General features: G+C 52.4%; 2 protein-coding genes across 2 annotated transcripts in view; both read right to left on the reverse strand.

The window, feature by feature from the left end:
• The window catches only part of PPP2R1A (protein phosphatase 2 scaffold subunit Aalpha), a 21,379-nt gene extending 17,885 nt beyond the window's left edge, over positions 1-3,494 (reverse strand). Inside the window, 3 exon segments of the mRNA XM_041411637.1 lie at positions 2,283-2,383; positions 2,635-2,725; positions 3,347-3,494. Of these exon segments, the coding sequence (XP_041267571.1) occupies positions 2,283-2,383; positions 2,635-2,725; positions 3,347-3,424 (270 nt within the window). The 5' untranslated portion in view covers positions 3,425-3,494.
• Positions 3,495-5,975: 2,481 nt separating this feature from the next.
• Positions 5,976-10,429, reverse strand: ETFB (electron transfer flavoprotein subunit beta). Its single transcript, XM_041411638.1, has 3 exons — positions 10,365-10,429; positions 8,768-8,926; positions 5,976-6,243 (listed from the first exon to the last, which is right to left on the reverse strand). The coding sequence occupies exons 1-3, from the start codon at positions 10,380-10,382 to the stop codon at positions 6,070-6,072; spliced, it is 351 nt and encodes a 116-aa protein (XP_041267572.1). The 5' UTR covers positions 10,383-10,429; the 3' UTR covers positions 5,976-6,069.
• Positions 10,430-11,358: the final 929 nt, after the last annotated feature.

An 11,358-nucleotide genomic window follows, 5' to 3' on the forward strand; every position in this document is an offset into this window, starting at 1 on the left:
GGATGGACAGATGGACATTGGGTGGGCGGGTGGACACAGGATGGACAGATGGACATTGGGTGGGCAGGTGGACGTGGGATGGACAGAGGAATGTGGGATGGACAGGGGGACACTGGGTGGTCAGAGGGACACGGGATGGACAGATGGACACGGGATGGACATTGGGTGGGCAGGTGGATATAGGACGGACACAGGGTGGACAGACAGACACAGCATGGGCAGAGAGATGTGAGATGGACAGATGGACACAGGACGGACAAAGGGATGTGGGATGGACACAGGGATGTAGGATGGACAGGTGGACACGGGATGGACAGGTGGACATTGGGTGGGCAGGTGGACATTGGGTGGTCAGATGGACACGGGATGGACAGAGGGATGTGGGATGGACAGATGGACATTGGGTGGGCAGGTGGACACGGGATGGACAGGTGGACACAGGATGGACAGAGGGATGTGGGATGGACAGACGGACATTGGGTGGTCAGATGGACATGGGATGGGTAGAAGGATGTAGGATGGACAGGTGGACACAGGATGGACATTGGGTGGGCAGGTGGACACGGGATGGACAGATGGATACAGGATGGACAGAGGGATGTGGGATGGACAGGTGGACATTGGGTGGTCAGATGGACATGGGATGGGTAGAAAGATGTAGGATAGACAGGTGGACACAGGATGGACATTGGGTGGGCAGGTGGATGTGGGATGGACACATGGACGTGGGATGGACAGATAGACATGGGATGGACAGAGGGACAAGGCACGGACACGGGATGGCGCTTCGGGGCTCCCAGGTGTGTGTTAGCCCCGCCCAGGTGTGCTCAGGTGTGTTTTGGGGCTCCCCAGGTGTACTTTCAACTCCTCAGGTGTGTCCCCAGATGTTCCCCAGGTGTGTTTTTGTCCCCCCAGGTGTGCAGGTGTGTCCCCAGATGTTCCCCAGGTGTGGTTTTGTCCCCCCAGGTGTGGTTTTGTGTCCCCAGATGTTCCCCAGGTGTGCTTTTGTGCCCCCAGGTGTGGTTTGGTGTCCCCAGATGTTCCCCAGGTGTGGTTTGGTGTCCCCAGATGTTCCCCAGGTGTGCTTTTGTGCCCCCAGGTGTGGTTTGGTGTCCCCAGATGTTCCCCAGGTGTGCTTTTGTGCCCCCAGGTGTGGTTTGGTGTCCCCAGATGTTCCCCAGGTGTGCTTTTGTGCCCCCAGGTGTGGTTTGGTGTCCCCAGATGTTCCCCAGGTGTGCTTTTGTGCCCCCAGGTGTGGTTTGGTGTCCCCAGATGTTCCCCAGGTGTGCTTTTGTGCCCCCAGGTGTGGTTTGGTGTCCCCAGATGTTCCCCAGGTGTGCTTTTGTGCCCCCAGGTGTGGTTTGGTGTCCCCAGATGTTCCCCAGGTGTGCTTTTGTGCCCCCAGGTGTGGTTTGGTGTCCCCAGATGTTCCCCAGGTGTGCTTTTGTGCCCCCAGGTGTGGTTTGGTGTCCCCAGATGTTCCCCAGGTGTGCTTTTGTGCCCCCAGGTGTGGTTTGGTGTCCCCAGATGTTCCCCAGGTGTGCTTTTGTGCCCCCAGGTGTGGTTTGGTGTCCCCAGATGTTCCCCAGGTGTGCTTTTGTGCCCCCAGGTGTGGTTTGGTGTCCCCAGATGTTCCCCAGGTGTGCTTTTGTGCCCCCAGGTGTGGTTTGGTGTCCCCAGATGTTCCCCAGGTGTGCTTTTGTGCCCCCAGGTGTGGTTTGGTGTCCCCAGATGTTCCCCAGGTGTGCTTTTGTGCCCCCAGGTGTGGTTTGGTGTCCCCAGATGTTCCCCAGGTGTGCTTTTGTGCCCCCAGGTGTGGTTTGGTGTCCCCAGATGTTCCCCAGGTGTGCTTTTGTGCCCCCAGGTGTGGTTTGGTGTCCCCAGATGTTCCCCAGGTGTGCTTTTGTGCCCCCAGGTGTGGTTTGGTGTCCCCAGATGTTCCCCAGGTGTGCTTTTGTGCCCCCAGGTGTGGTTTGGTGTCCCCAGATGTTCCCCAGGTGTGCTTTTGTGCCCCCAGGTGTGGTTTGGTGTCCCCAGATGTTCCCCAGGTGTGCTTTTGTGCCCCCAGGTGTGGTTTGGTGTCCCCAGATGTTCCCCAGGTGTGCTTTTGTGCCCCCAGGTGTGGTTTGGTGTCCCCAGATGTTCCCCAGGTGTGCTTTTGTGCCCCCAGGTGTGGTTTGGTGTCCCCAGATGTTCCCCAGGTGTGTTTTTGTCCCCCCCAGGTGAGTTTTTCACCCCCCCCAGGTGACTTTTTGTCCCCCCCAGGTGAGTGTTTCCCCTACCAGCAGGCAGTGCACGAACTCAGGTCCCCCCACGAGGGCGGTGAAGGTGCCCAGCTGCTCCGCCAGGGCCAGCAGCACCTCGTCCTCATCGTAGATGGTGTCTGCGACCGCACAGGTAACACACCTGTCACTCACCCGGCCCCTCTGACACCTGTCAATCACCCACAGGCCCCGCCCACCTCCCACAAAACCCCGCCCGCCTTCCAAAATCCGGGCGGTTTTTGGCGTTTCCAAGGGAATTTTGGGACTTCCCAGGGCTGTCCCACCCCCACTTGGATTTTGGGGACGCGTCCCCCACAAATTCTGGGAGTTTTCACCCAAATTTTGGGGCCTTCCCGGGAAGTTTTGGTACCGGTGAGGAAAGGGAGGAGTTCGCTGCGGGTTCGCTCCACGCCCAGCGCCAGCGCGATGGTTGAGAGCTTCTTGATGCTGTTGAGGCGCAGCTGGGATGAAAAAATGGGGGAAAATCAGGAAAATTTGGGAAAATTCGGGGAAAATCGGGGGAAAAAAACCGCGGGAATCGCCCCCCTCAGGAGGAAACCCCGCCCACAACGCGCAGCGGCCAATCAGGAGCGGCGTCTCACGGCTCTGCAGCGGCGCCGCGGCAGCGAGGAGGCCTCCGATTGGCTCCGCTAAGCCCCGCCCATGCAGGCAGCAGCCAATGGAGCGCGGCGCTGCCGCGGCCTCGCGCTGCCATTGGCTTCGGCGAGGAGGGAGCCGCGCGCCCCGCCGCTAGGGAGCGCTACGGCGGGCGGGGCGGATTTCTCCCCTCAGAGCGCCGCCGACCAATCAGAACGCGTCTAACAAACCCAAACTGCCCTTCCAGCCAATCACAGCGCGCCTTTCACCGCAACCACCAACCGCCCCACGCATGTAACGCCGCCACCCATTCGCCCGCGCCTGAGGGGACCGGGCCGCCTCAGCCAATCAGCGCGGCCGTCTCATGGCGGCCATCAGCAGAGGACCAGCGGGCGATGGCGGCCGGGCCCCGGCGGCCACGGAAAAGGCCCCGAAGCCCCGGAAAAAGCCCCGGGGGTATCGCTGCGAGGCCCCGGTAGCGGTACCTGCACGTCCTCGTTGCGGAGCTCGTCGATGAGCACCGCGATGGGGTAAAGCGAATCGTCGCCGTCCGCCGCCGCCATCTTCGCCGCCGCCGCCGCCCCGGCTCTGAGGGGCCGCACGGGGCCGCCCGCTCCGCTCCTGCAGGGCTTCCGAGGCGCTGATTGGTCAGCGCTGCCGCAGAGCCCGCCTGCCGAGTCTTCCTATTGGTTCAGCGCGCTGTCTGTCAGTTGAAACCCCGCCCATGCGGACGGCTGGAGAACTCGTGTTCTGATTGGGCGACGCGGTTGATTGGCAGCGCGCGGGGGGGCGGGGCGAAGGGTTGCTGGGCAACGCGGAGGCGCCGTGTTGAAGACCGGGACGAACTGGGACGAACTGGGACAAACTGGGAGCGGACTGGGAGGCGCTGGGTTATACTGGGACAAACTGGGACCCGCCAGGGCCTGAACTGGGACAAACTGCTTTATACCGGGACGCCCCCGCAGCAAAAACCACCCAAAACCAGTAAAACTGGGCCAGGGTATGGCCCCGCCCCCGCTCGCTTAAGCCACGCCCCCTCATAGAAAGCGATGACGTCATGGACTGGCCAGGCCTTTATTGGGGTGGGGGGGGGGGAAGGCACTGGGGGGAACTGGGCCAGAGGGCACTGGGATGAACTGGGAAGGCACTGAGGTGAACTGGGATGAACTGGGATGGACTGGGACTCTCAGATGCGGCCGGCGTGCCTCAGTTTCCCCAGCAGGCTCTCCGTGCTCTCCCCTCCCTGGGGCACTGGGATGAACTGGGAAGGCACTGAGGTGAACTGGGATGAACTGGGATGGACTGGGACTCTCAGATGCGGCCGGCGTGCCTCAGTTTCCCCAGCAGGCTCTCCACGCTGTCCACCTTCTGCCCCCCGGCCCTGGGGGGCGGCTCCTGCACCTGCAGCACCTTCAGCCGGGGGGCGCCCGCGGGCACGCCCAGCTCGGCCGCGGGGATCACCTCCAGCGGCTTCTTCTTGGCTTTCTGGGGGGAAAATTGGGATTTTTTTAGGGGGATTTTTGGGGGATTTTTGGGGGATTTTTTTCGGATTTTTTCAGGATTTTTTTAGGATTTTTTAAGGATTTTTTTAGGATTTTTTTCGGATTTTTGGGGGATTTTTTAAGATTTTTGGGGGATTTTTTTAGGATTTTCTTGGGGTTTTTTTCGGATTTTTTCAGGATTTTGTGGGGAATTTTTTCAGGATTTTTTTAGGATTTTTTTCGGATTTTTGGGGGATTTTTTTAAGATTTTTGGGGGATTTTTGGGAAATTTTTTAAGATTTTTTTAGGATTTTTTAAGGATTTTGTTAAGGATTTGTTAAGGATTTTTTTAGGATTTTTTTTTTTATTGTTTTAGGATTTTTTCGGATTTTTTTAGGATTTTTTCAGATTTTTTTTCAGGATCTTTTTAGGATTTTTTTTGGATTTTTAAAGGATTTTTTTGGGATTTTTTTCAGGATTTTTTTTTAGAATTTTGTGGGGATTTTTCTTTTATTTTTTAGGATATTTTTGGGAATTTTTTTAAATTTTTTGAGGGGGTTTTGGGGATTTTTTAGGAGTTTTTAAAAATTTTTATAGGGTTTTTTTAGAATTTTTTTTGAATTTTTTTGGATTTTCAGGAAATTTTGGGGATTTTTCAGGATTTTTAAAGGATTTTTTGGGAAATTTTTTGAGCATATTTTAGGAATTTTTTAGGATTTTTTTGGCAATCATTAAGAATTTTTTTAGGAATTTTTGGGGGGCATTTTTGGGGGATTTTTTGGGAACTTTTGGGGGAGTTTTAAAGGCATTTTTTGGGATTTTTGGCGGAGCTCTTACTGACCCCACTGACCCCAGGTTTGGGTGGCTCGAATTTTGGGGAATTTTTGTGGAATTTCGGGACTTTCCTGGGAATTTTTGGGATTTAGGGAATAGCCAGGATTTGGGGAACAGCCAGAAATTTGGGGGAGTCTCGGGAATTTTGGGAGCTCCAGGAAATTTTGGGGAAATCCCTTTCTTAGTGACCCCAGGTTTGGGACAACAGGTCTACCCCCATTGGCCACTATGGGAACCACGGGACTTTTTGTGGAATTTTTAGGACTTTCCTGGGAGTTTTGGGGATTTAGGGAATAGCCAGGATTTGGCCCAGCAGGCTCTCCGTGCTCTCCCCTCCCTGTGGCACTGGGATGGACTGGGAAGGCACTGAGGTGAACTGGGATGGACTGGGACTCTCAGATGCGGCCGGCGTGCCTCAGTTTCCCCAGCAGGCTCTCCGTGCTCTCCCCTCCCTGTGGCACTGGGATGGACTGGGGTGGACTGGGACGGACTGGGACGAACTGGGAGGGACTGGGACAGACTGGGATGAGCTGGTGCGTCAGATGCGGCCGGCGTGCCTCAGTTTCCCCAGCAGGCTCTCCGTGCTCTCCCCTCCCTGGGGCACTGGGATGAACTGGGAAGGCACTGAGGTGAACTGGGATGAACTGGGATGGACTGGGACTCTCAGATGCGGCCGGCGTGCCTCAGTTTCCCCAGCAGGCTCTCCGTGCTCTCCCCTCCCTGTGGCACTGGGATGGACTGGGAAGGCACTGAGGTGAACTGGGATGGACTGGGACTCTCAGATGCGGCCGGCGTGCCTCAGTTTCCCCAGCAGGCTCTCCGTGCTCTCCCCTCCCTGTGGCACTGGGATGGACTGGGAAGGCACTGAGGTGAACTGGGATGGACTGGGACTCTCAGATGCGGCCGGCGTGCCTCAGTTTCCCCAGCAGGCTCTCCACGCTGTCCACCTTCTGCCCCCCGGCCCTGGGGGGCGGCTCCTGCACCTGCAGCACCTTCAGCCGGGGGGCGCCCGCGGGCACGCCCAGCTCGGCCGCGGGGATCACCTCCAGCGGCTTCTTCTTGGCTTTCTGGGGGGAAAATTGGGATTTTTTTAGGGGGATTTTGGGGATTTTTGGGGGATTTTTTTCGGATTTTTTCAGGATTTTTTTAGGATTTTTTAAGGATTTTTTTAGGATTTTTTTCGGATTTTTGGGGGATTTTTTAAGATTTTTGGGGGATTTTTTTAGGATTTTCTTGGGGTTTTTTTCGGATTTTTTCAGGATTTTGTGGGGGATTTTTTCAGGATCTTTTTAGGATTTTTTTCGGATTTTTGGGGGATTTTTTTAAGATTTTTGGGGGATTTTTGGGAAATTTTTTAAGATTTTTTTAGGATTTTTTAAGGATTTTTTTAAGGATTTGTTAAGGATTTTTTTAGGATTTTTTCAGATTTTTTTTTATTGTTTTAGGATTTTTTCAGATTTCTTTCAGGATCTTTTTAGGATTTTTTTGCATTTTTAAAGGATTTTTTTGGGGATTTTTTTTCAGGATTTTTTTTTAGGATTTTGTGGGGATTTTTCTTTTATTTTTTAGGATATTTTTGGGAATTTTTTTTTAATTTTTTGAGGGGGTTTTGAGGATTTTTTAGGAGTTTTTTAAAAATTTTATAGGGTTTTTTTAGAATTTTTTTTGAATTTTTTTGGATTTTCAGGAAATTTTGGGGATTTTTCAGGATTTTTAAAGGATTTTTTGGGAAATTTTTGGAACATATTTTAGGATTTTTTTAGGATTTTTTTGGCAATCATTAAGAATTTTTTTAGGAATTTTTGGGGGGCATTTTTGGGGGATTTTTTGGGAACTTTTGGGGGAGTTTTAAAGGCATTTTTTGGGATTTTTGGCGGAGCTCTTACTGACCCCACTGACCCCAGGTTTGGGTGGCTGGAATTTTGGGGAATTTTTGTGGAATTTCGGGACTTTCCTGGGAATTTTTGGGATTTAGGGAATAGCCAGGATTTGGGGAACAGCCAAAAATTTGGGGGAGTCTCGGGAATTTTGGGAGCTCCAGGAAATTTTGGGGAAATCCCTTTCTTAGTGACCCCAGGTTTGGGACAACAGGTCTACCCCCATTGGCTGCTATGGGAACCACAGGAATTTTTGTGGAATTTCGGGACTTTCCTGGGAATTTTTGGGATTTAGGGAATTGCCATGATTTGCGGAACAGCCAGAAATTTGGGGGAGTCTCGGGAATTTTGGGAGCTCCAGGAAATTTTGGGGAAATCCCTTTCTTAGTGACCCCAGGTTTGGGACAACAGGTCTACCCCCATTGGCTGCTATGGGAACCACAGGAATTTTTGTGGAATTTCGGGACTTTCCTGGGAATTTTTGGGATTTAGGGAATTGCCATGATTTGCGGAACAGCCAGAAATTTGGGGGAGTCTCGGGAATTTTGGGAGCTCCAGGAAATTTTGGGGAAATCCCTTTCTTAGTGACCCCAGGTTTGGGACAACAGGTCTACCCCCATTGGCTGCTATGGGAACCACAGGAATTTTTGTGGAATTTCGGGACTTTCCTGGGAATTTTTGGGATTTAGGGAATTGCCATGATTTGCGGAACAGCCAGAAATTTGGGGGAGTCTCGGGAATTTTGGGAGCTCCAGGAAATTTTGGGGAAATCCCTTTCTTAGTGACCCCAGGTTTGGGACAACAGGTCTACCCCCATTGGCTGCTATGGGAACCACAGGAATTTTTGTGGAATTTCGGGACTTTCCTGGGAATTTTTGGGATTTAGGGAATTGCCATGATTTGCGGAACAGCCAGAAATTTGGGGGAGTCTCGGGAATTTTGGGAGCTCCAGGAAATTTTGGGGAAATCCCTTTCTTAGTGACCCCAGGTTTGGGACAACAGGTCTACCCCCATTGGCTGCTATGGGAACCACAGGAATTTTTGTGGAATTTCGGGACTTTCCTGGGAATTTTTGGGATTTAGGGAATTGCCATGATTTGCGGAACAGCCAGAAATTTGGGGGAGTCTCGGGAATTTTGGGAGCTCCAGGAAATTTTGGGGAAATCCCTTTCTTAGTGACCCCAGGTTTGGGACAACAGGTCTACCCCCATTGGCTGCTATGGGAACCACAGGAATTTTTGTGGAATTTCGGGACTTTCCTGGGAATTTTTGGGATTTAGGGAATTGCCATGATTTGCGGAACAGCCAGAAATTTGGGGGAGTCTCGGGAATTTTGGGAGCTCCAGGAAATTTTGGGGAAATCCCATTCTTAGTGACCCCAGGCATTGCGGACAACAGGTCTACCCCCATTGGCTGCTATGGGAACCACAGGAATTTTTGTGGAATTTCGGGAATTTTTGGAAATGCCCCAGGAATTTGGGGATCCTGGAGATATGGGGAACACTGAAAACTTTGGGTGAGTCCCAAAAATTTTGGGAATAGCCAGAATTTTGGGGAAATCCCATTCTTAGTGACCCCAGGCACTGCGGACAACAGGTCTACCCCCATTGGCCGCTATGGGAACCACGGGAATTTCTGGGAATTTCTGCGGAATCCCAGGGGTTTTTGGGGACCCCCTGGGGAACGCTGGGGCTCTGGGGGTTCCCCCACGCACCATGATGTTGGGCAGCGTGGCGTAGCGGGGCTCGTTGAGCCGCAGGTCGGCCGTCAGCACGGCCGGCAGCCGCAGCCGCAGCGTCTCCAGGCCGCCGTCCACCTCGCGCTCCACGCGCACGGCCCCGGACTCCAGCTGCACCCGCGAGGCGAACGTGCCCTGCGGGACCAGGAACGGACCAGTGTGCACTGGGAGCCTCCCAGTAAGAGTTATAGACCCTCCCAGTAAGAGCTGGACCCTCCCAGTACGGTCTGGACCTTCCCGACTTTCACAGCCTTTGGGGTGAATATATCCCATAATCCCCCGCGATTTGGGGTGAATATATCCCACAATCCCCCGCGACTCGAGGTGAATATATCCCACAATCCCCCGCGATTCGAGGGGAATATATCCCACAACCCCCCGCCGCGGTGCACCACGGGATATATCCCCCATTACAAGGCATTGTGGGATATACCCCACCACTGCCGCGGGGGATGACGGGATTTATCCCCCCCGTGGGTGGATGTATCCCATGGTGCCCCGCGCGCGGCCTACCTGCGGCCAGTCCAACATGGCGGCCAGGATCTGCCCGGTCTGGTTGCAATCGTCATCGATGGCCTGGGGGGAGGGGGACAGGGGATCTATAGGGGATCTATAGGGGATCTATAGGGGTTTGTTGGGGTCTGTAGGGGTTTGTTGGGGTCTCTAGGGGTTCTGTAGGGTACTGTAAGATTCTGTAGGGATCCATACGGATCCATTTGTTTCTGTAGGGTCTCTGTGGGGATCTATAGGGGATCCATAGGGGATCTATAGGGGATCCATATAGTTCTATAGAGATCTATAGGGTATCAATAGTGTTCTATAGGGGATCCATAGGGGCTCCATAGGGGATCAGTAGGGATCGGGTTCTACAGGGGATCTATAGGGTTCTATGAGGTTCTATAGGGTCTCCATAGGGACCAATAGGGTTCTGTAGGGATTCATAGGGGATCTATAGGGGATCAATATGGTTCTGTGGAGATCCCTAGGGTGTCAATAGGGTTCTGTAGGGGATCAATAGGAGATCCATAGGGGATCCTTAGGGGATCAGTAGTGTTCTATAGGTGATCCACAGCGGCTCCATAGGCATCAATAGGTGATCAATAAGTGATCAGTAGGGGATCCATAGCAATCAATAGGGATCAATAGCGATCAATAGGTGATCAATAGTGACCAATAGGTGCCCCATAGGTTATCAATAGTGATCAATAGGTGATCAATAGCGATCAATAGGGATCAATAGTAGAGTTATAGACCCTCCCAGTAAGAGCTGGACCCTCCCAGTACGGTCTGGACCTTCCCGACTTTCACAGCCTTTGGGGTGAATATATCCCATAATCCCCCGCGATTTGGGGTGAATATATCCCACAATCCCCCGCGACTCGAGGTGAATATATCCCACAATCCCCCGCGATTCGAGGGGAATATATCCCACAACCCCCCGCCGCGGTGCACCACGGGATATATCCCCCATTACAAGGCATTGTGGGATATACCCCACCACTGCCGCGGGGGATGACGGGATTTATCCCCCCCGTGGGTGGATGTATCCCATGGTGCCCCGCGCGCGGCCTACCTGCGGCCAGTCCAACATGGCGGCCAGGATCTGCCCGGTCTGGTTGCAGTCGTCATCGATGGCCTGGGGGGAGGTAGGTGACCAATAGGTGATCAATAGTGACCAATAGGTGTCCAATAGGTTATCAATAGGTTACCAATAGGTGATCAATAGGTGCCCCACAGGTGACCAATAGGTAACCAATAGGTTATCAATAGCGATCAATAGTGATCAATCGCGATCAATAGGGATCAATAGGTGATCAATAGTGACCAATAGGTGCCCCACAGGTAACCAATAGGTGATCAATAGTGACCAATAGGTGACCAATAGGTGATCAATAGTGACCAACAGGTAACCAATAGGTGATCAATAGTGACCAATAGGTGCCCCATAGGTTATCAATAGTGATCAATAGGTGATCAATAGCGATCAATAGGTGATCAATAGGTGATCAATAGCTGCCCCACAGGTGATCAATAGGGATCAATAGGTGATCAATAGGTGACCAATAGGTGATCAATAGGTGCTCCATAGGTGATGAATAGCGATCAGTTGTGATCAATAGGTGACCAATAGGTGCCCCATAGGTGATCAATAGGTGATCAATCGGTGATCAATGTGCTCTACAGGTGATCAATAGCGATCAATAGGTGACCAATAGGTGATCAATAGTGACCAATAGGGATCAATAGCGCTCAATAAGTGACCAATAGGTAACCAATAGGTAACCAATAGGTGATCAATAGTGACCAATAGGTGATCAATAGGTGTCCAATAGGTGATGAATAGTGACCAATAGGTGCCCTACTGGTGATCAATAGTGATCAATAGGTTATCAATAGCGCTCAATAGGTAACCAATAGGTGTCCAATAGGTGATCAATAGCGATCAATCGGTGATCAATCGGTGATCAATAGCGATCAATAGCGATCAATAGGTGATCAATAGGTGATCAATAGCGATCAATAGGTGACCAATAGGTGCCCCACAGGTGACCAATAGGTAACCAATA

The sequence above is a fragment of the Onychostruthus taczanowskii genome, unplaced genomic scaffold (assembly GCF_017590055.1).
Source record: "Onychostruthus taczanowskii isolate IOZ18803 unplaced genomic scaffold, ASM1759005v1 scaffold365, whole genome shotgun sequence".
NCBI classification, from domain to species: Eukaryota; Metazoa; Chordata; class Aves; order Passeriformes; family Passeridae; genus Onychostruthus; species Onychostruthus taczanowskii.

Coding starts and splice junctions, on each gene's coding strand:
- ETFB (XM_041411638.1), bottom strand. Junction 6,244..8,767: donor CCACGCTGCCCAACATCATG/GTGCGTGGGGGA, acceptor TTTTCCCCCCAG/AAAGCCAAGAAGAAGCCGCT.